Source organism: Balaenoptera musculus, chromosome 6 (genome assembly GCF_009873245.2).
Source record: "Balaenoptera musculus isolate JJ_BM4_2016_0621 chromosome 6, mBalMus1.pri.v3, whole genome shotgun sequence".
Lineage (NCBI taxonomy): Eukaryota > Metazoa > Chordata > Mammalia > Artiodactyla > Balaenopteridae > Balaenoptera > Balaenoptera musculus.
Window position 1 is genome coordinate 25,224,387 of NC_045790.1, and position 25,536 is coordinate 25,249,922.

The 25,536-nt window shown below is 39.1% G+C and overlaps 1 protein-coding gene across 3 annotated transcripts in view; it reads left to right on the forward strand.

Annotated features, from left to right (window-relative positions):
• The window catches only part of PTPDC1 (protein tyrosine phosphatase domain containing 1), an 88,025-nt gene that overhangs the window by 45,416 nt on the left and 17,073 nt on the right, over positions 1-25,536 (forward strand). The window contains exon 1 of one of the 3 annotated variants that reach the window (XM_036856860.1): positions 24,986-25,259. The exons of the other annotated variants lie outside the window; for them this stretch is intronic. Within the exon in view, the coding sequence (XP_036712755.1) occupies positions 24,986-25,259 (274 nt within the window). Of the gene's footprint in view, positions 1-24,985; positions 25,260-25,536 lie in introns of those variants that run through there. 3 annotated transcript variants of the gene reach the window in all.

The window sequence follows — 25,536 nt, forward strand, 5'->3', positions numbered from 1 at the left end:
AAGATTGCTTTGGCTATTCATTGTCTTTTGTGTCTCCATACAAATTTTAAGATTTTTTTGTTCTAGTTCAGTGGAAATTGCCATTGGTAATTTGATAGGGATTGCATTGAATCTGTAGATTTCCTTGGGTAATGTAGTCATTTTGACAATACTCATTCTTCCAATCCAAGAACATGGTATATCTTTCCATCTGTTTGTGTCATCTTTGATTTCTTTCATCAGCATTTCATAGTTTTCGGAGTACAGGTTTTTTTGTCTCCTTAGTAAGTTTATTCCTAGGTATTTTGTTCTTTTTGATGAGATGGTAAATGGGATTGTTTCTTTTTTGGGAAGGGGATTGTTTCTTGAATTTCTCTTTCTGATTTTTCATTGCTAGTGTATAGAAATGCAACAGGTTTCTGTGTATTAATTTTGTATCCTGCAACTTTACCAAATTCATTAATCAGCTCTAGTAGTTGTCTGGTAGCATCTTTAGGATTTTCTATGTATAGTAACATGTAATCTGCAAACAGTGACAGTTTAATGTCTTCTTTTCCAATTTAGAGTCCTTTTATTTCTTTTTCTTCTCTGATTGCCACAGCTAGGACTTCCAAATCTATGTTGAATAAAAGTGGCGAGAGTGGACATCCTTGTCTTGTTCCTGATCTTAGATGAAATGCTTTCAGCTTTTCACCTTTGAGTAAGATGTTAACTGTAGGTTTGTCGTATATGGCCTTTGTTATGTTGAGGTATGTTCCCTCTATGCCCACTTTCTGGAGAGTTTTTATCATAAATGGGTGTTGAATTTTGTCAAAAGCTTTTTCTGCATCTATTGAGATGATCATATAGTTTTTATTCTTCAATTTTTAAGAAAAATGAAATCATATCAAACATCTTTTCCATCTACAATGCTATGAGATTAGAAGTAAACGACATGGAAAAAAAACTAAAAAACACAAACATGTGGAGGCTAAACAACATGCTACTAAACAACCAATGGATCACTGAAGAAATCAAAGAGGAAATCAAAAAATACGCACCGACAAATGAACACAAAAGCACAACAATCCAAAACCTATGGGATGCAGCAAAAGAAGTTTTAAGAGGGAAGTTTAAGGCAATAGAGTCTTACCTCAGGAAACAAGAGAAATCTCAAGTAAACAACCTAACCTTACACCTAAAGCAACTAGGGAAAGAAGAACAAACAAATCCCAAAGTTAGTAGAAGGAAAGAAATCATAAAGATCAGAGCAGAAATAAATGAAATAGAGATGGAGAAAACAGTAGCAAAGAACAGTGAAACTAAAAGCTTGTTCTTTGAAAAGATAAACAAAATTGATAAACCTTTAGTCAGAATCATCAAGAAATAAAGGGAGAGGACTCAAATCAATAAAAGTAGAAGTGGAAAAGGAGAAGTTACAACTGACACCACAGAAATACAAAGGATCATAAGAGACTAGTATAAGCAACGATATGCCAATAAAATGGACAATCTGGAAGAAATGGACAAATTCTTAGAAAGGTACAATCTCCCAAGGCTGAACCAGGAAGAAATAGAAAATATGAACAGACCAATCACAAGCACTGAAATCGAAAAAAAACTCCCAACAAGTAAAAGTCCAGGACCAGATGGCTTCACAGGTGAATTCTATCAAACATTTAGAGAAGAGCTAACACCTGTCCTTCTGAAACTGTTGCAAAAAATTGCAGAGGAAGGAAGACTCCCAAACTCTTTCTGTGAGGCCACCATCACGCTGATACCAAAACCAGACAAAGATACCACAGAAAAAAGAAAATTACAGGCCAATATCACTGATGAACATAGACACAAAAGTCCTCAACAAAATACTGGCAATCCGAATCCAACAGTACATTAAAAGGATAATACACCATGATCAAGTGGGATTTATCCCAGGGATGCAAGAATTTTTCAATATCCACAAATCAATCAGTGTGATATACCACATCAACAAGTTGTCACTCCCTTTTGGCCTGCAGAATTTCTGCTAGAAAACCAGCTGATAGCCTTGTGAGAGTTCTCTTGTATGTAATTTGTTGCTTTTTCCTTGCTTCTTTTAATATTCTCTCTTTAACTTTTGTCATTTTGATTACCATGTGTCTTGGTGTGTTTCTCTTTGGGTTAATCCTACATGGGGCTCTATGCTTCCTGGACTTGGGTGACTGTTTCCTTTTCCAGGTTAGGGAAGTTTTCAGCTGTTGTGTCTACAGATATCTTCTCAGGCCTTTTCTCTCTCTCTTCTACTTCAGGGACCTCTATAATGCCAAAATGAGTGCACTTGATATTATCCCAGAGGTCTCTTAAACTGTCCTCATTTCTTTTCTTTTTTTCTGTTCAGAATCAGTGATTTCCACCACTCTGTCTTCTAGCTCGCTGATCCATTTCTCTTTATCTTTTAGTTTGCTATTGAGTCCTTCTGGTGTACTTTTCATTTCAATTATTGTATTCTTCATCTCTGATTGGTCGTTCTTTATATTTTTTAAGACTTTGTTTAAAAACTTCTAACTTCTCGCTGTGTGCATCCATTCTTCTCCCGAGTTCTTTCATCATCTTTAGGATTGTTACTCTGAACTCTTTCTTGGGTAGATTGCCTATCTCCACTTTACTTAGTTTTTTTCTGGGGTTTTATCTTATTCCTTCTTCTGGAATATGTTCCTTTGCTACTTCACTTTGTCTAAGTTGTTATTTATTTTTTTTATGTATGTGGTAGGTTAGTTATGTTTCTTGACCTTGGAGAAGTGGCCTTCTGTAGGAGATGTCCTATGTGTTCCAGCAGTGCACTCCTCTCTCATCATCCAAGCTATATGCTCTAGAGGTTCCCCCTAAGGGGAATGTGTGGGTTCTTCTGTTATGGGGGCTGACTATGTGGATGGTCATTTAGGCTTGGTTGACCCCTGGCCCATTTCATTGCCAGGCCCTACATTGTGCAGATGCTGCTGGCTGCTGTTTAGTGAGGCCTGGTCACAAGGTGGCTGGCTACAGAATCCTAGGGAGCCCCAGGGCTAGTGCTGGCTCATTGGTGGGCAGAGTCAGGTTCCTGAAGACTCCAGGGCTGTTTCCCACCCACTGGTTGGTGAAGCCAGGTCCTGGGGTTAGTGCTGGCCTACTGGTAGGCAGAGCCAGTTGTTGGAGTCTGGCTGCAGGGTGCAGGGATCCCAGAGCTTGTTTCACATAGTTGGTGGCAGGGGTGGGGAGTGGTTCCTGACACAGTTGAGTATGGGGTCTGGGGTGTCCCGAAGGTTGCGTTGGCCTGCTAGTGGACAGGGCCAGGACCCAGCTGGTCCCAGGGTAGGGTTTGGCCTGCTGTGGGCAGCCTGGATCCACAGGCTGCAGGATCGTCATTTTCTTCCGTCTGATGTCTGCCCCCTCTGGTGGGTGAGGCTGTTCTAGAGGCTAGTGCAGGCTTCCTGGGGAGAAGGCCTGGTGCCTGCCCACTGGTGGGTGGAGCTGGGTCCTGGCCCTCTGGTGGGTAGGGCCATGTCTAGGGGCATGTCTTAGAGGTGGCTGTGGTCTCAGGAAGTCTTTGGGCAGCCTGTGTACATCAGATGGGTGGGGCTGTGTCCCTGCCTAGTTAGTTGCTTGGCTGGAGGCAGCCCAGCTCTAGTGCCTACAGGCTGTTGGGTGAGGCCAGGTCTTAGTGCTAGTCAGCCAAGATGACAGCTGCCAGCAGCAGTTTTCATCCAGCAGAATGTTCCCAAATGTGGCTGCCACCAGTGTTTATGTCCCCAGAGTGAGCCACAGCTGCCCCCACCTCTCCGAGAGACTCACCATGACAAGCAGGTAGGTCTGGCCCAGACTCCTGTCAAATTACTGCTTTTGCCCTGGGCCCTGGTGTGTGTGATTTTGTGTGTGTCCTTTAGGAGTAAAGTCTCTGTTTCCCCAGTTCTATGGGGCTCCTGAAATTAAGCCCCACTGGTGTTCAAAACCAAATGCTCTGGAGGCTTGTCTTCCAGGGCTAGGGAGCCTGATGTGGGACTCAGAACTGTCACTCACTCTGCAATATAATTATTCTCCAGTTTGTGGAGAGTATGGGATTTGATTATATCGTTGAGTCCACCTGTCCTACCCATCTCTTGTTTCCTTCTTGGTCCTTAGTTGTAGGAGATCTTTTCTGGTAGATTCCAATCTTTTTCATCCATGTTTTTTCTGCATATAGTTGTGATTTTGGTGTGTTCATGAGAGGAGGTGGCCTCAGAGTCTTTCTACTCCACCATCTTGGCCACTCTCTCCTTAGCCTTTTAAGAAGGAATATTGAAAACAATGTTTGTCTCCTTCATTATCCTCTTAGACTTAAGTTATCCAGTTGTTCCTCTCATCAAATGCCTACTTGCAATTCGACCTTTCATTTTTTTCTTCTGTTGTTATTCTCAAGTGTCACTTATAAAGCACATTCAGAAGCACGCTAGCCCTCCTCCTCTTTTTTTTTCTCTCCTCTGTCATGGTCCTACAGTTCTGATTTTTACAAGGTGTCCCAGGAAAGGAAGGGTGCTGTGACTTGGACTCTTACTGCCACACTCACCCTCACTGTTTCTTACTGTTGAAAGTTCTAAGCTGGAAGTACACCCTGATTTCCTGCCACATTGGCACCACTAGTCTTGCTGCTACCACCAGCAGTTAGCCAAGAGACATGTTGAATAATTTTTCTTGGCAGTACCCTTTGTATGATTTCCTTATTGCCTACTCTGGATTTTGCCCAAGTTCACTTTAGTGCTCCTCTATAGGGTTTTTTCCCCTCTAAGTATGGATTAGATAATATAAGGAAAAGTAAAGGAGTAAAGGTCTAACGGTATTGGAGTTAAATGCTTGCTGGGAATAATTGGTTCACAAAGTTGTTTATGTCTCTTATTGGAAACTGACCACTCCACCAGGGGGTGCTCTCTTTCATCAGGAAAACCAATGTTTTGTACTTGTGACCTTGTCTAAATTCCAGATCCTTGTGGATCCTCCTTCATCTGTCTGTGCTGTGTCTGACTCTAGAGGGACTCTAGAGGGACTAATACTAATACCATCTGTGGACAGCTTCTATGTGCCAGACTTACAATACATTTTCATTTACCTGGTTTTAGAAAGCAGTGCTGTCTAAAACAAATGCAATAATGGTGTCTATTTGCTGCTTCTCTTGTAGAATAATGGGGTTTTTTTTCCCCCTAAGTACTGTTCCAGCCTAACGAATGTAAGAATCAGATGAGCCTGTTTCTCTATCCTTTCTTCTGTTGGAATGTTACCTCTTAGTTGGTGTTTCTCACCTGGGATTCTGTTGGCTTTTGAGGCGGAGCAACTGTTCACTGTACAGGAGAACCCTGAGCATTGAAGACATTTAATATCCCTGCCCCCCTCATCTAGTAATGTCCCTAGATTACAATGACAATGAAAAAAACCATATACATTTCCAAATGCCCCCAGGAAGGTTGTAACCCCTATTGTAATCCACTAGGTAAGCTGATTTTCACCTTTCCAGAAACATTTTTTTAAATAAAATTTTCCTCATTGTATAAGTGTAGCTAATTTTTAATTAGGAAAAAAATCTGGAAAAATAAAAAAACTTACTTTATATTTAACTTTCTTAAAGTGCATCTTCATTTAGTCAGGTTAACATTGGGATGAGGTTAGTATATGTTTTAAACGTTGACTAATGGGTCATGGAAAATTTTAACTAGGGGATATATAAATAAAATACTAAGGAAAATAGAAAACTCAGGAAGAATTAGCTTTGGAATTAGACCTCAATTTAAATCTTGGTTCTACTACTTTTGAGGGGGAAAAAGTTATTTCGGGAAATTTCAAACATTCACAGAAGTATACAAAATACAATAAAGATTCCCATGTGGGTACCACCCCCCTGCCATGGAAGTAACATCCCCTATATAGGTACCATCACCCAACTTTAACAATTTCAGCTCACTCACTTCCTCCACTCATTTTCTCTACTTCCATATTACTTCATTTCATTCGTTAATCATATATCATCATTGCAGTAACTTAAAAAAATTAACAATAATTGCTTAGGTATCTAAACATTGCTCAGATTTCTACTTGTCTCATAGATGGATGTATCTTTGTTTGAATTGAGATCTGACAATATATATGATTTCATATATCATACATGGTTATTATGTATCTTACATCTCTTTTAAATTTGGGTTTCCCCCTGTCTCTTTTTCCCTACACTTTATTTGTTGAAGAAACCAGAAATTTTACCTTGTAGATTTTGTCACAATCCGTATTTTGCTGATTATACCCTCATAGTATTTCCTATAAATTGGATTCATAGACGGTTGTAGAGTCTAGTCAGGTTTTTTTATTGGCACAATATTTCATTGACTGTGCTTATTCTTCCATCAGGATTCCCATGTTGTCTGACTGTCCCTCTTTTTGTAGTATTAGTTCTTTTATTTTTGAAATAATTTCCTAACTTACAGAAAAGCACAAAAAAATTTCTATGTATTTTCAACCGGAGACCCCCATTCAGGTTTTATCAACTGTGTCAATAATATCTTTTAATAACAAAAGAATACTTGTCATGTTTTTTCAGTTTCTTTCAATGATCACAGTTAGTCCTTTCTTGACCTTTGTGAACATTACGGCCCACTTATTTTGCAGTATGTTTCTCAATATGGGTTTACCTACTGTTTCATCATAAGATTGAGGTTATGCATTTTTGGCAGAAACATCACAGAAGTGACTCTACTTCTTATACATCCTGTCAAGTGACGCAAGATATCATTTTGCCATAAAACTGGAAATGTTAAGTTTGATCATGTCAGTAAAGTGGTATCTGCCAAGATTTACCTATTATACATTATTCTTTCTCCCTTCATAATTAATATTTTATGGAGAGATGCTTTGAGACCTTATATATATATCCTGGTCCTCATCCAGCTTTTACCCAGTAGTTTCAGCTTTTAATTATTACTATGATAGATAACTAAATGGAGGTTTTCTAATTCCATCATTCCTTAGGCATTTTAGTTGGCATTCTACTGTGAGGAAAGAGCTTTCCCTTTCCATTTATTTGCTCAGTTATTTATTTCAGTGTAGATTTCTGTTTTGTTCAGTGGAATATCATCTTTTACCATCATTTGTTTGATCCTCAAATATGATACTTTAATCTTTGGCCCTTAGCTGTATCATTTTGACAAGTCCCCACCACTCCAGCATTCCTTGCTTTCTGGCACAGCAAGATCTTCCAGTCTCATGTTGCACTTTCCCTATCCTAGTCCTGAAATCAGCCTTTTCTCCAAGGAGCCCATTTAGTGGGGAATGGTATTTAGAAACCAAGATGTACTCACTACTGGATGTGCTAACTACCACTGAAATGTTACAGTTCCCTAGCTCCCTAGGGGACAAAGCTAGAAAATATATGTTAATATATATGCATATATATATATACATATATATATCTGTCTGTCCACTTGTACATATATATTTATTTTTGTTTCTGTCTATACATATTGAAAACCATGACTTCATATTGGTACTTTCTATTATAATCCAACACTTTGCCGTCATTCTAGCTTTTCCCATTTTTTTGTTTATAATTTCCTTCTCTAAGAATGAGAAACCTGGCTCTTATTATCCCCAATATGTTTCCTTATTTATTCAGCCCTCCTTTTCAGCCCTGCCCTCCCAGCCCTGCCCAGCCATCATCCATTTTAGCTCTTTTTTCCACACGGAGCCCACGCCCTGCCAGGTCACATACCATACACTGTTAGTTGTCTTCCCTGTGTTGGCCCTGACCTCTGCTAAATGACCCTCACTTAGGCCTGCCTTGTGACTGTTTTTTCTTTGATTATATATACATTTTTAATTAAAATATTGAGATAATTGTATACTAGTGTGCAATTGTAAGAAATAGTACAAAAATATCTCATTTACCTTTTACTCAGTTTCTACCAATAGTTACATCTTTGAAAACTACAAAAGATTGCTGAAAGAAATTAAAGATCGAAATAAAATGGAAAGACATCTTGTGTTCATGGATTGGAAGAATTGTTAAGATGTCAGTACAACGCAACAGGATCTACAGATTCAATGCAATCCCTGTCAAAATCCCAATGATGTTTTTTGCAGAAATAGAAAAACTCACCCTAAAATTCACATGGAATCTTAAAGGACCCCCAAATAGCCAAAATAATCTTGAAAAAGAAGAACAAAGTTTGAGGACTTGCTTCCTGATTTCAAAACTTACTACAAAGATACAGTAATCAAAACAGTGTGGTACTGGCATAAACAAAGACATATAAATGAATGGAACAGAAAAGAGATCCCAGGAGGAAAAAACCTTGCAAATGTGGTCAATGATTTTCGACAAGGGTGCCAAGACTATTCAGTGGGGAAAAGATAATCTTTTCATCAGTTGGTGTTGGGAAAACTGTATGCACATGGAAAAGAATGGTGTTGAACCCTTACCTTATGCCATATACCAAAATTAACTCAAAATCAAGAACCTGAGAGAGATCAAGATGGTGGAGTAGAAGGACGTGGAGCTTACCTCTTCCCACAAATATATCAAAAATACATCCATATTTGGAATAATTCTCACTGAATACCTACTGAATGCTGGCAGAAGATCTCATACAACCAAAACTGCAGGAAAGATCACCATGTAACCTAGGAATAAACCTGACTAAGGAGGTGAAAGACTTATATGCTGAGAACTATAAAACATTGATAAAGGAGATTGAAGATGATTCAACAAAATGAAAAGATATCCCATGCTCTTGGATTGGAAGAATTAATATTGTTAAAATGTCCATACTACCCAAAACATCTACTGATTTACTGCAATCCCTATCAGATTACCCATGACATTTTTTCAGAACTAAAACAAATAAGCCTAAAATTTATATGGAATCATAAAAGGCTTAGAATTGCCAAAGCAATCCTGAGGAAAAGGAACAAAGCTGGAGGCATAACCCTCCCAGACTTCAGACAATATTACAAAGCTACAGTAATCAAAACAGCAGGGTATTGGCACAAAATCAGACATATGGATCAATGGAACAGAAGAGAGAGCCCAGAAATAAACCCACACACCTACAGTCAATTAATCTTTGACAAAGGAGGCAAAAATATACAACGGAGAAAAGACAGTCTGTTCAGCAAGTGGTGTCAGGAAAGCTGGGCAGCCACATGTAAATCAATGAAATTAGAACACTGCTTCACACCATGCACAAAAATAAATTTGAAATGGTTTAAGGACTTAAATACAGCTCAATATGAAAAAAACAAACAACCCAATCAAAAAAAATGAGCAGAAGACCTAAATAGACATTTCTGCAAAGAAGATATACAGATGGCCAACAGGCACATGAAAAGATGCTCAACATCGCTAATTATTAGAGAGATGCAAATCAAAACTACAATGAGGTACCACCTCATACCTGTCAGAATGGCCACCATCAAAAAATCCACAAATAATAAATTGCTGGAGAGGGTGTGGAGAAAAGGAGACCCTCCTACACTGTTGGTGGGATTGTAAATTGGTGCAGCCACTGTGGAAAACAGTATGGAGATTCCTTAAAAAACTAAAAATAGAGTTCCCACATGATCCAGCAATCCCACTCCTGGGCATATATCAGGAAAAGATGAAACTCTAATTCAAAAAATACATGCACCCCAGTGTTCATTACAGCACTCTTTACAATAGCCAAAACATGGAAGCAACCTAAGTGTCCATTCACAGATGAATAGGTAAAGAAGATGTGGTGTGTGTGTATACATACACACACAGTGGAATATTACTCAACCATACAAACGAATGAAATATTGCCATTTGCAGCAATGAATGGACCTAGAGATTATCATGCTAAGTGAAGTCAGACAGTGAAAGACAAATATCACATGATACCACTTATATGTGGAATCTAAAAAAATGATACAAATAAACAATTACAATTTACAAAACAGAAACAGACTCACAGAAACAGACTCACATAGAAAATCAACTTGTTTGTGTACCAAAGGGGAAAGTGGGAAGTTACGAATTAGGAGTTTGGGCTTAACAATACATACTACTATATATAAAATAGATAAACAACAAGGACCTACTGTATAGCACAGGGAACTGTAATATCTTGTAATAACCTATTACAAATATCTTGTAATAACCTAATCTGAAAAAGAAAAAATATATATATGTTAACATACAAATTTGAATATATAGTTATATATTAACATATATAAGTATATATAAAATTGAATCAATTTGCTATACATCTGAAATTAACACAAAATTGTAAATCAGCTGTACTTCAATTTTTAAAAAATCAAAGACCTAAACGTAAGAACTCAAGGTATAAAACTCTTAGAACAAAATAAGGGGAAAATCTTCATAACATTGGATTTCATGATGATTTCTTGATTATGATACCAAAGCACAGGTGACAGAAGAAAAACATAGATAAATTGGACTTCATCAAAACTTAAAACTTTTGTTCATCAAAAGACACTATCAACAGAATGAAGAGTCATCCTACAGAATGGGTGAACTATTTGCAAATCATGTATCTAATAAGGGACTAATATCCAGAATTATACAGAACTCCTAAAACTCAACAACCACAAACAAACAACCCTATTCAAAAACAGACAAAGGACTTGAATAGACTGTTCTCACATAAAAATACACAGATGTCCAATAACTATGAAAAGATGCTCAACATTATTAGCTATTAGAAAATGCAAATCAACCACAGTGAGGGGCTTACCTGGTAGCACAGTTGTTGAGAATCTGCCTGCCAATGCAGGGGACACGGGTTCGAGCCCTGGTCTGGGAAGATCCCACATGCCGCGGAGCAACTAGGCCCATGAGCCACAACTACTGAGCCTGCACGTCTGGAGCCTGTGCTCCGCAACAAGAGAGACCGTGACAGTGAGAGGCCCGCACACTGCGATGAAGAGTTGCCCCCGCTCGCTGCAACTAGAGAAAGCCCTCGCACAGAAACGAAGACCCAACACAGCCATAAATTTAAAATTAAAAAAAAAAAAACCCACAGTGAGATACAACTGCATATCCATTAGGATGGTTATTATCAAAAACACAGAAATGATTGTTGTCAAGGATGTTGAGAAATTGGAACTCTAGTATATTACTGTATTACTGGTAGTGTAAATGATACAGCCACTATTGAAAACAGTATGGTAGTTCCTCAAAAACTTAAAAATAGAATTACCATATGATCCAGCAATTTCACTTCTGGGTATGTACCAAAAGAATTGAAATCAGGGACTTGAGCAGATATTTGTACACCCATATTTATAGCAGCATTCACAATAACCAAAAGTGGGAAACAACCTGAACGTCTATGAATAGATTAATGGATAAAATATAGCATGTACATACAAAGGGATATTATTCAGCCTTAGAAAGGAAGGAAATTCTGCACATGCTACAACATGGATGAACTTTGAAGACATTAAGCTATGTGAAATAAGCCAGTCACAAAAAGACAAAAATAATTATTTGGTTCCACTTACATGAGGTACCTAGAATGTGAAGTTCTTAGAGACAGAAAGCACAATGGTGGTTGCCAGGAACTAGGGCAAGAGAGAAATGGGCACTTAATGTTTAAGGGGTATACACTTTCAGTTTGGGAAAATGAAAAAATTCTGGAGGTGGTTGGTGGTGATGATTGCACAACAATCTGAATGTACATAATGCTACTGCACTGTACACTTAAAAATGGTTAAAATGGTAAATTTTATGTGTATTTTGCCACCTGTAACAAGGGAAAAAAGGAAGGAGCTTTCTCTTCCTCTTCTTTTTCCTTCCCTTCCTGAATTGAACAGTCCAAAAGCCACTGGGCGGGACCATAAAAAGTAGGCATCCACACCAGAGGGTGAGTAAGGCTGCAGCACTGGAAGCCAAGTAGGGTGAGGCGGATCCGTATAGGGGGGCAGCCTGGCAGTCATGATTCCTGAGCAGGATGATATCATGTGGGAGGCTGACCTGATTCCTGGGTGTTAGAATACTCTAGGTGTCAGAGTTCAAATGAGGTTAGGAGGGCTCCACATGGCAGAGTGACCCCTCATAGTGTATCAGAACACAAGCAGAGTGAGGAGACATCCACACATGTGGGTGGCAACAGCAGCCTATCTCAGGATCTTAGAGTTCAGTTGGAGGAAGGGAGGCATCCACTTAGGTAAGGGGGGCCAGCAGCAGTGAGGGGAGATTGGTCACATAGAGGGGGACTAGTCAGATAAGTAAAGGATAATAGGGTTCTCACCATCAGAGAAGAGAGTTATAATTATGGAAAGGGGGATATTAGGAGGAAACCTGTGCTGTTGGATTGGAACTGGTAATGTCAGGGTGAACTTGAATAAGTTTTCAACATATATGCGTGCATATGTAAATATTAATTTAAATGTGTGATGTGTGTGTGTATGCATGTATATAGTGCACATATTCTTTAGTTCTGTCCCCTGAGAGGGCCTGCTAGCAACAACACTGTTAACAGTAATGAGCACACCTAGCATCTTGACTTGGTTTCTAAATATTATTCTTTACCAATAAACACCAGGACTTACTGGATCTAATTATGAGGAAGCGGACACACCCAAATTGAAAGATGTTGTACAAAATAACTGGCCTATACTCTTCAAAAGTCAAAGGCATCAATATCAAGGAAAGACTGAGGAACTTGTTCTAAAGCGAAATAAATGAGGGGACAACTAAAATACAGTGTGTGATTCTGAACATTGTGTAGTATGATTTTACCATAAGGAACATTGAGATCATCAGTGAAGCTTGAGAGAGGTCTGAGGAATAGTGGGCAACTAATAATGTATCAATCATAATTTTCTGATTTGGGGGAATTTTAGAGAATGTCTTTGTTTATGGGAAATATATACTAAGTTATTTAGAGTAATGGGGCAGTATGTCTGCAGCCTATTCTCAAATGGTTCAAGAAACAATAGTCTTGGTGTTATAACTTTTCTGTAAGTTTGATATTGCTCCAAAAAAATAAAATCCTCTCCAAAATTTTTTAAAAATTAAAACTAAATTTTTGGTGGAGGGAGCTTCAAGATGGCGGAAGAGTAAGACGTGGAGATCATCTTCCCCGCCCACAGATACATCAGAAATACATCTACATGTGGAACAACCCTTAGAGAACACCTACTGAACGCTGGCAGAAGACCTCAGACCTCCCAAAAGGCAAGAAACTCCCCATGTACCTGGGTAGGGCAAAAGATAAAAAAGAGACAAAAGAATAGGGATGGGACCTGCGCCAGTGGGAGGGAGCTGTGAAGGAGGAAAGATTTCCACATACTAGGAAGACCCTCCATGGGCGGAGACTGCGGGTGGCAGAGGGGGGAAGCTTCGGAGCCACGGAGGAGAGCGCAGCAACAAGGGTGCAGAGGGCAAAGCGGAGAGATTCCCACACAGAGGATCGGTGCTAGCCAGTACTCACCAGCCCAAGAGGCTTGTCTGCTCACCCGCCAGGACAGGTGGAGGCTGGGAGCTGAGGCTCATTCTTTAGAGGTCAGATCCCAGGGAGAGGACTGGGGTTGGCTGCGTGAACACAGCCTGAAGGGTGCTAGTGCACCACAGCTAGTCGGGAGGGAGTCCAGGAAAAAGTTTGGAGCTACCGAAGAGGCAAGAGACTTTTTCTTCCCTCTTTGTTTCCTGGTGTGCGAGGAGAGGGGATTAAGAGCACCACTTAAAGGAGCTCCAGAGATAGGCGTGAGCCACGACTATCAGCACGGACCCCAGAGATGGGCATGAGATGCTAAGGCTGCTGCTGCAGCCACCAAGAAGCCTGTGTGCAAGCACAGGTCACTCTCCACACCTGCCCTCCCAGGAGCCTGTGCAGCCCGCCACTGCCAGGGTCCCGTGATCCAGGGACAACTTCCCCGGGAGAACACACGGTGCGCCTCACGCTGGTGCAACGTCATTGTGACCTCTGCTGCCGCAGGCTCACCCCAAACTCTGTAAGCCTCCCTCCCCGTGGCCTGAGTGAGCCACAGCCCCCGAATCAGCTGCTCCTTTGACCCCGTCCTGTCTGAGTGAAGAACAGACGCCCTCAGGCAACCTACACGCAGAGGCGGGACCAAATCCAAAGCTGACCCCCAGGAGCTGTGCAAACAAAGAAGAAAAAGGGAAATCTCTCCCAGCAGCCTCAGGAGCAGTGGCTTAAATCTCCATGATCAACTTGATGTACCCTGCATCTGTGTAATACCTGAATAGACAATGAATCATCCCAAATTGAGGAGGTGGACTTTGGGAGCAATGACATATATATATATTTTCCCTTTTTCTCTTTTTGTGAGTGTGTATGTGTATGCTTCTGTGTGTGATATTGTCTGTATAGCTTTGCTGTTACCATTTGTCCTAGGGTTCTGTCTGTCCTTTTTTTTTTTTTTTGTATAGTTTTTAGCACTTGTTATCATTGGTGGATTTGTTTTTTGGTTTGGTTGCTCTCTTCTTTGTTTCTTTTTTTTTTATTAAAAATTTTTTTTAAATTATTTTTTCTTTTTTCTTTTAATAACTTTTTATTGTATTTTATTTTATCTTCTTCTTTCTTTCTTTCTTTCTTTTCTCCCTCTTATTCTGAGCTGTGTGGATAACAGGCTCTTGGTGATCCAGCCAGGTGTCAGGGCTGTGCCTCAGAGGTGGGAGAGCCAAGTTCAGTACATTGCTCCACAGGAGACCTCCCAGCTCCACGTAATATCAAACAGTGAAAATCTCTCAGAGATCTCCATCTCAACGCGAAGACCCAGCTCCACTCAATGACCAGGAAGCTCCAGTGCTGGACACCCTATGCCAAACAACTAGCAAGACAGAAACACAACCCCACCCATTAACAGAGAGGCTGCCTAAAATCATAATAAGGCCACAGACACCCCAAAACACACCACCAGGCGTGGACCTGCCCACCAGAAAGAAAATATCTAGCCTCATCCACCAGAGCATAGGCACTAGTCCCCTCCAGCAGGAAGCCTACACAACCCACTGAAGGAACCTTAGCCACTGGGGGAAGACACCAAAAACAATGGGAACTACGAACCTGCAGCCTGCGAAAAGGAGACCCCCAAGCACAGTAAGTTAAGCAAAATGAGACGACAGAGAAACACACAGCAGATGAAGGACCAAGGTAAAAACCCACCAGACCGAACAAATGAAGACAAAATAGGCAGTCTACCTGAAAACGAATTCAGAATAATGATAGTAAAGATAATCCAAAATCTTGGAAATAGAATAGTGAAAATACAAGAAACGTTTAACAAGGACCTAGAAGAACTAAAGAGCAAACAAACAGTGATGAACAACACAATAAATTAAAAATTCTCTAGAAGGGATCAATAGCAGAATAACTGAGGCAGAAGAATGGACAACTGACCTGGAAGATAAAATAGTGGAAATAACTACTGCAGAGCAGAATAAAGAAAAAAAAAAGAAAGCAATTGAGTACAGTCTCAGAGACCGCTGGGACAACATTAAACCCCTATAATTCCCACCAACATGCGAATTATAGGGGTCCCAGAAGAAGAAGAAAAAAAGAAAGGGACTGAGAAAATATTTGAAGAGATTATAGTTGAAAACTTTCCTAATATGGGAAAGGAAATACTTAATCAAGTCCAGGAAGCACAGAGAGTCCCATACAGGATAAATCCAAGGAGAAACATGCAAAGACACATATTAATCAAACTATCGAAAATTAAATACAAAGAAAAAATATTAAAAGCAGCAAGGGAAAAACAACAAATAACATACAAGGGAATCCCCATAAGGTTAACAGCTGATCTTTCAGCAGAAACTCTGCAAGCCAGAAGAGAGTGGCAGGACATATTTAAAGTGATGAAGGGGAAAAGACTACAACCAAGATTCCTCTACACAGCAAGGATCTCATTCAGATTTGACAGAGAAATTAAAACCTTTACAAACAAGCAAAAGCTAAAAGGATTCAGCACCACCAAACCAGCTTTACAACAAATGCTAAAGGAACTTCTCTAGGCAGGAAACACAAGAGAGGGAAAAGACCTACAATAACAAACCCAAAACAATTAACAAAATGGTAATAGGAACATACATATTGATAATTACCTTATATGTAAATGGATTAAATGCTCTAACTAAAAGACATAGACTGGCTGAATGGATACAACAACAAAACCCATATATATACTGTCTACAAGAGACCCACTTCAGACCTAGAGACACATACAGACTGAAAGTGAGGGGATGGAAAAAGATATTCCATGCAAATGGAAATCAAAAGAAAGCTGGAGTAGCAATTCTCATATCAGACAAAATAGACTTTAAAATAAAGACTATTACAAGAGACAAAGAAGGAAACTACATAATGATCAAGGGATCAATCCAAGAAGGAAGATACAACAATTGTAAATATTTATGCACCCAACATAGGAGCACCTCAATACATAAGGCAAATACTAACAGCCATAAAAGGGGAAATCGACAGAAACACAATCATAGTAGGGGACTTCAACACCCCACTTTCACCAGTGGACAGATCATCCAAAATGAAAATAAATAAGGAAACACAAGCTTTAAATGATACATTAAACAAGATGGACTTAATTGATACTTATAGGACATTCCATCCAAAAACAACAGAATACACTTTCTTCTCAAGTGCTCATGGAACATTCTCCAGGATAGATCATATCTTGGGTCACAAATCAAGCCTTGGTAAATTTAAGGAAATTGAAATCATATCAAGTATCTTTTCTGACCACAACGCTATGAGACTAGATATGAATTACAGGAAAAAATTTGTAAAAAATACAAACACATGGAGGCTAAGCAATACACTACTTAATAACCAAGAGATCACTGAGGAAATCAAAGAGGAAATCAAAAAATACCCAGAAACAAATGACAATTAAAACATGACGACCCAAAACCTATGGGATGCAGCAAAAGCAGTTCTAAGAGGGAAGTTTATAGCAATACAATCCTACCTTAAGAAAGAAGAAACATCTCAAATAAACAACCTAACCTTACACGTAAAGCAAGAAAGAAGAACAAAAAACCCCCAAAGTTAGCATAAGGAAGGAAGGAAATAAAGATCAGATCAGAAATAAATGAAAAAGAAATGAAGGAAGCGATAGCAAAGATCAATAAAACTAAAAGCTGGTTCTCTGAGAAGATAAATAAAATTGATAAACCAGGGCTTCCCTGGTGGCGCAGTGGCAGAGAATCTGCCTGCCAATGCAGGGGACACGGGTTCGAGCCCTGGTCTGGGAAGATCCCACATGCCGTGGAGCAACTGGGCCCATGAGCCACAACTACTGAGCCTGAGCGTCTGGAGCCTGTGCTCCACAACAAGAGTGGCCGCGTTAGTGAGAGACCCGCGCACCGCGATGAAGAGTGGCCCCCACTCGCCGCAACTGGAGAAAGCCCTCACACAGAAACGAAGACCCAACACAGCCAAAAATAAATAAATAAATAAATAAATAAATAAATAAATAAATAATTTTAAAAATTTATAAACCATTAGCCAGACTCATCAGGAAAAAAAGGGAGAAGACTCAAGTCAATAGAATTAGAAATGAAAAAGAAGTAACAACTGACACTGCAGAAATACAAAGGATCATGAGAGATTACTACAAGCAACTCTATGCCAACAAAATGGACAACCTGGAAGAAATGGACAAATTCTTAGAAATGCACAACCTTCTGAGACTGAACCAGGAAGAAATAGAAATTATGAACAGACCAGTCACAAGCACTGAAATTGAAACTGTGATTAAAAATCTTCCAACAAACAAAAGTCCAGGACCAGATGGCTTCACAGGCGAATTCTATCAAACATTTAGAGAAGAGCTAACACCTATCCTTCTCAAATGCTTCCAAAATATAGCAGAGGGAGGAATACTCCCAGACTCATTCTATGAGGCCACCATCACCTTGATACCAAAACCAGACAAAGATGTCACAAAGAAAGAAAACTACAGGCCAATATCACTGATGAACATAGATGCAAAAATCCTCAACAAAATACTAGCATACAGAATCCAACAGCACATTAAAAGGATCATCCACCATGATCAAGTGGGGTTTATCCCAGGAATGCAAGGATTCTTCAATATACGCAAATCAATCAATGGGATACACCATATTAACAAATTGAAGGAGAAAAACCATATGATCGTCTCAAGAGATGCAGAGGAAGCTTTTGACAAAATTCATCACCGATTTATGATAAAAACCCTCCATAAAGTAGGCATAGAGGGAACTTACCTCAACATAATAAAGGCCATATATGACAAACCCACAGCCAACATCATCCTCAATGGTGAAAGACTGAAACCATTTCCACTGAGATCAGGAACAAGACAAGGTTGCCCACTCTCACCACTATTATTCCACATAGTTTTGGAAGTTTTAGCCACAGCAATCAGAGAAGAAAAAGAAATAAAAGGAATACAAATTGGAAAAGAAGAAATAAAGCTGTCACTGTTTGCAGATGACATGATACTCTATGTAGAGAATCCTAAAGATGCTACCAGAAAACTACTAGGGCTAATCAATGAATTTGGTAAAGTAGCAGGATACAAAATTAATGCACAGAAATCTCTTGGATTCCTGTACACTAATGATGAAAAATCTGAAAGTGAAATTAAGAAAACACTCCCATTCACCATTGCAACAAAAAGAATATAATATCTAGGAATAAACCTACCTAAGGAGACAAAAGACCTGTATGCAGAAAATTATAAGACACTGATGAAAGAAATTAAAGATGATACAAATAGATGGAGAGATATACCATGTTCTTGGATTGGAAGAATCAACATTGTGAAAATGACTCTACTACCCAAAGCAATCTACAGATTCAGTGCAATCCCTATCAAACTACTACTGGCATTTTTCAGAGAACTAGAACAAAAAATTTCACAATTTGTATGGAAACACAAAAGACCTCGAATAGCCAAAACAATCTTGAGAAAGAAAAACAGAGCTGGAGGAATCAGCCTCCCTGACTTCAAATTTTACTACAAAGCTACAGTAATCAAGACAGTATGGTATTGGCACAAAAACAGAAATATAGATCAATGGAACAGGATAGAAAGCCCAGAGATAAACCCACGCACATATGGTCACCTTTTCTTTGATAAAGGAGGCAAGAATATACAGTGGAGAAAAGGCAGCCTCTTCAATAAGTGGTGCTGGGAAAACTGGACAGGTACATGTAAAAGAATAAAATTAGAACACTCCCTAACACCATACACAAAAATAAACTCAAAATGGATTAAAGACCTAAATGTAAGGCCACACACTATTAAACTCTTAGAGGAAAATATAGCCAGAACACTCCATGACGTAAATCACAGCAAGAACCTTTTTGATCCACCTCCTAGAGAAATGGAAATAAAAACAAAAATAAACAAATGGGACCTAAGAAACTTAAAAGCTTTTGCACAGCAAAGGAAACCATAAACAACGAAAAGACAGCCCTCAGAATGGGAGAAAATATTTGCAAATGAAGCACCTGACAAAGGATTAATCTCCAAAATTTACAAGCAGCTCATGCACCTCAATATCAAAATAACAAACAACCCAATCCAAATATGGTCAGAAGACCTAAATAGACATTTCTCCAAAAAAGACACACAGATTGCCAACAAACACATGAAAGAATGCTCAACATCATTAATCATTAGAGAAATGCAAATCAAAACTACAGTGAGATATTATCTCACACCAGTCAGAATGGCCATCATCAAAAAATCTACAAACAATAAATGCTGGAGAGGGTGTGGAGAAAAGGGAACCCTCTTGCACTGTTGGTGGGAATATAAATTGATACAACCACTATGGATAACAGTATGGAGGTTCCTTAAAAAACTAAAAATAGAGCTACCATACGACCCAGCAATCCCACTACTAGGCATATACCCTGAGAAATCCATAATTCAAAAAGATACATGTACCACAATGTTCATTGCAGCTCTATTTACAATAGCCAGGACATGGAAGCCATCTAAGTGTCCATCAACAGATGAATGGATAAAGAAGATGTGGCACATATATACAATGGAATATTATTCCGCCATAAAAAGAAACGAAATGGAGTTATTTGTAGTGAGGTGGATGGACCTAGAGTCTGTCATGCAGAGTGAAGTAAGAAAGAGAAAAACAAATACCTTATGCTAACACATATATATGGAATCTAAAAAAAAAAAAAAATCGTCATGAAGAACCTAGGGGCAAGACGCGAATAAGGACGCAGACCTACTAGAGAATGGGCTTGAGGATATGGGGAGGGGGAAGGGTAAGCTGGGACAAATTGAGAAAGTGGCATGGACATATATACACTACCAAACGTAAAATAGCTAGTGGAAAGCAGCCACATAGCACAAGGAGATCAGCTCAGTGCTTTGTGACCACCTAGAGGGGTGGGATAGCGAGGGTGTGAGAGAGGGAGACTCAAGAGGGAGGAGATATGGGGATATATGTATATGTATAACTGATTCACTTTGTTATAAAGCAGAAGCTAACACACCATCGTAAAGCAATTATACTCCACTAAAGATGTTAATTAAAAAGAAAAGAAACTAAATTGTTCAACTGTGTTAAATGTGCTAAGCAGTCAAAATAAGATAAAAACTATAAAAAGGCATCAGAGACCTTAGCAAGATCAGTTTTCAGTGGATGCTGGAGACAGAGACCAGAGTTGAATAGATTGAGGATGAGAAGGTGACAAATGGAAATGGCAAATGAAGTCATCTTTTTTTAGAAGTTTAGCTGTAAATGGGAGAGGGAGGGCTCTCTGAAGAAGGGGAATTATAGTGAAGGATCTGGAAACAATGACATATACTAGGAATGTTTGAAAAATTAAGAAGATTTGACCCCAGTAGGGGAAGACTTAGAGAAGTTCTGTCTTCAGATATTTGAAAACCTTGCAAGTCAAAGAGATGCTTTGTTTTTAATTTTTAGAGGGAAGAACCAGGACCAATGTTTACAGAGAAATGGATTTTGACTCAACATTAGAAAACATCTTGAGCTGTCAAACAGTTGAATAGTTAGTTGCCTTGTGAGAAGTGAGCCTCCTGTCACAAAAAGTGGAAAACAAGAAGCTGTAAAGTCAGCATTCTAGTCCATTTCCAGTTCCTGGAAATGACTCCTGTATTGACTTAGGACTGAGCCTAGATGGACCTCCATCTCCCACTGCATTCTTGGGCCTATTGTTGCATGAGTTTGTTTAAATAGGAAGTTATTAGTCCTTTCTTGAGTATAAAACGGAATTACCAGTTCTTGAGGCTCCACATCTCTTTAGACTCTTTGGTGCTTTAACCACCCACATGTAGAAATTAAAGAGGAAAAGACCAAGGGCTCATAAGTAACTTTAGGTAGGTTTCCTTGTTGTTAACTGTGCTTAATTTCACATTTGCAGTGACCAGTATCTCATTTGGTTCCTTAAATATTATTCTGAATTTGGGAAGGTCTGATTGCCTACCTACAGACAGGCCATTGGCCACAAATGTATTGTTGTGTTTAGAGTGCAGCACCCGTATTCTTTATGCTTTGAGAGGGGTCTTTTATGCATTGATGATTACAGCATCTTAGGAGGGAGTATAGGATTGGTCATGGGGATTATCTTTTGTATTGTTTTCCTACTTTTTCTTGGAGCCTGATTTTTTTTTTTTTTTAGAGACAGCATATTTGGAAGAAAAAGGGTAAAAATAGTAATGAAGCAGGGTCCCCTATGATTTTATATTCATGGAATATAGAAAACTGATGTTTTTTTTCTTATGTATTTAGAAAAACACTTTGTCAGAGAAGGAAAATATAGATCCTGTTAGCAGGTAAGTGGAGAAACAACAGTAGTGTTGTTTCTTGTGGCCTCAAGTTATAACTATGGAGGAAGGAGGGAAGGAGAGCAGAGAGGTGAATGTAGCTTATAATAATGAGGTTCTATAGACTTTCTCTGTGGTTGCCAGAAAAAAAGTTTCTTTACCTTTTTTTTTTTTTAACATCTTTATTGGAGTATAATTGCTTTACAATGTTGTGTTAGTTTCTGCTTTATAAGAAAGTGAATCAGCTATACGTATACATATATCCCCATATCTCCTCCCTCTTGCGTCTCCCTCCCACCCTCCCTATCCCACCCCTCTAGGTGGTCACAAAGCACGGAGCTGATCTCCCCGTGCTATGCGGCTGCTTCCCGCTAGCTATCTATTTTACATTTGGATAGTATTTATAAGTCTATGCCACTCTTTCACTTCGTCCCAGCTTACCCTTCCCCCTCCCCATGTCCTCAAGTCCATTCTCTATGTCTGCGTCTTTGTTCCTGTCCTGCCCCTAGGTTCTTCAGAACCATTTTTTTTTTTTTTTTTTTTTTTTTAGATTCCATGTATATGTGTTAGCATGCGGTATTTGTTTTTCTCCTTCTGACTTACTTCACTCTGTATGGCAGACTCTAGGTCCATCCACCTCATTACAAATAACTCAGTTCTTTACCTTTTAGTTTCTTTTGAAAGTATGGCCCTTCATAAAATTATTCTTACTCTAAAATACTTCCATCTTATATAAAACATGAAATAGAAATTAAAATAGTCTTGTTCCTCCTTCTATCTATAGGTAAGGCTTCGCTTTTTCCCTATTGGTAATTTAAATAAATTTTAAAATGTTATTTCTAAAAGCCTGAACAATTCATCATTAGAAATCTATAACTCATCCCAATTTAAATTTTTTAATTGATTTTTAGGCTATTGTGCCAACCTCAGAAATCCACATCTCCACATAACCACACTTTTGTTCACAGAATGTTGCTGAAAAACAATCATGCCATGACTTTATAGAGATTATCTTCTAATTCATGGAATAAAAGATATCAGAACTTGTACCAAATTGGTCTCTTTTTGTATTCTTTTTGAAAATAGTTATTTTATTCATTTTGTGGGTCAGTTTAGTTACATATACTCACATTTCTTGTTTCACACCTCTGTAAGACATTGTATTTTAATACACAAACCTTTCGTTCCTTAGCTTGGTCCAGACAAGTCCTATCCTCATCAAATTCATTCTCATTTTCAGAACTGTTGAGAACAGAGTTACTTGGACTCTCCTCTGTGGATGTCCTTAGAGCTGCACAGATCAGGCATTTCCTACTCACTGGTTGAGACCTCCTAGTTGCTGCCTCACATGCCTTTCATCTCAGATGGAACTTGCCTACCGGATTTTCTCTCACACCTTCTTCTCATGGACTCCCATATTTACCTGCTTCAGTATCTTGCTGCTGCTCACTTAGGCTTGAAGTCTCAGCACCCAGCGCAGTGTCTGCCCCTGTACTGTCTTGTTGCCATGCTTAGCTCCGTTCACACAGTCACAGTCCCAGCAGGCCCCCAGTCCTTGGCTCCCGGCCCTATCTTTGCAGGGAATGTTAACTCTAAGAAACTTGAGTCAGACTCCCTGTTCCCCAGATAGCAGACTCAGACCCCTTAGTTTGAGCATTTAGGGTCTCTTGCCATCAGGTTCCAACTTGCCTTCCACACCGCATCCTCTACTCTTTCCTTTCCTGTAAAACTGTGTGGAAGCTGTGCCTTCTGGATTAGGTACGTTAAAAGGAATTCTTTTCCATTGCTGTATGCAAAATAACAGGGGCAGGATGCTATACTCGTAGGAATTTGGGCACCAAATTGAGCTACTCTGTCTTATTTGACAAAGCACATCCAGTTGGGGAGATGGGGGGTGTGTTTTAAAAGGAGCGTGCTTTAAAGCATTATTGTTAAAATAAAACAGAACAAAACAAAGAAGAACCCTATCTATGACAGTAGACTGTTTCCACCTGCACATGGCTGAAATACCATTTGGAGAGACAGAGGGAGAGAGACACGGGGGTGGGGTTAGGGTGTGCAGCTTGACATTAACAAGAGAGGAGGCAGACAGTTGGTGGTTGTTATAGTTTCTGTGTTCTTTATATCTTGATCCTCAAGTTGCAACCTCCCCCTCATCCAGTTCCTTTAAAAAATGTGATACTTAGTGAATTTTCTTCCTATGCCTCTGCCAAGACATTACTGAAGCTTTTCCTTTCCCCATAGTCGGCAACAAAAGGCACAGAATTGTGTCTTTGAGTTTTTGAGGGCTATAGTTATGACTACTATTACTATCCAATAACCAAGAATTGGGTTTTCACATTCTGAAAATAAGAATATGAATATAAATGTCTTTTGATTAATATATCAGCCCTACAGATATCTTTATTTGTTGTATCCAAGCATTTCTTTAATAGTTCTATAAAAAAAATAGGGTTTTTTTATTTTGAAAAATTAAATGGTGTTTTAATAGTGTTAGAGGTATCTAGTATATCCCACTTTATTACAATTAACTTTTTTTTTAACATCTTTATTGGAGTATAATTGCTTTACAACGTTGTTAGTTTCTGCTGTTTAACAAAGTGGATCAGCTATACATATACATATATCCCCATATCCCCTCCCTCTTGCGTCTCCCTCCCACCCTCCTTACCCCACCCCTCTAGGTGGTCACAAAGCACCGAGCTGATCTCCCTGTGCTGCGTCCCACTAGCTATCTGTTTTACATCTGGTAGTGTATATATGTCCATGCCACTCTCTCACTTCGTTACAATTAACTTTTTATCTGCCCTGTTCCAGAGAGCCATAGAAAGAGAATATTTTTCAAAATGTTCAAAGAATAGATATGAAAGGAATAACAAAATTTAAATATTTTAATATGTGTGTGTTTACATCAGAAAGACGTTTTTCTAAATTCATTACAGTATTTTAGATGTAATTCTTTGAGCAGTCAGATCTTTTAAATGTGTTTGAGAAACAATAGAAAAGTCACATTTTAGGTATAATCTATTTAAAATACATGTTATTCTTCCCTATATTTGAACAATCTGTTCAAAACAATCCATTCATATGGGATTTTGCTTGTACAGATCTGAGTGGGAATCAGTAGTTTCTTTGTTTGTCACTATGGAAACAAGTCAGCCTATCGTGAATAGCGGTTAGATCACGCAGAGTGATGCTCATGTCTCCGTGTAACTTCATCATGGAGCAGGCTGGCGCTGACATCTCGCCTCCAGCTCTTCCCTCCTGGAAGCCCAGCGCCATGCAGGATCCACCCCGGAGGCTCTCTGCTGTGCCATTCCTCAGCTCCTTTTTCCAGGGCCGACGACACTCTGCCTCCGACCCCATCCTGCGACTGCAGCAGGGGCGGCGCAGCTCCACTGCCAAGATGCTCTCCTCATCCTCTCTCCAGGTGATGGTGGCCATGTCCTCTGTCAGCTGTGCTGAGAGAAACCCAACTTGCCCCGAGAGAAAAAGTAAAGCTCCTTTTCTTCTTATTGATTGCCACAGCTTTGAGTTTAAATATAAGAACTGTGAAGAGGTTATGCTGTGTTGATACTTTTTAAAATTTTGACAATTAATTCTGCATTATACTTTTTATTGTCTGTTATGCTAAGAGATTCAGTAGACATGTAATAGGAGATAAAAATGATTGAATGTTTTATGTTTTTTCATTAAAAATGTAGTTTTTGCACAAAACTCATTCCCTTGTAGAAGATCTGCTTTTACAGTTTCTTCCTTTTCATTACCAAT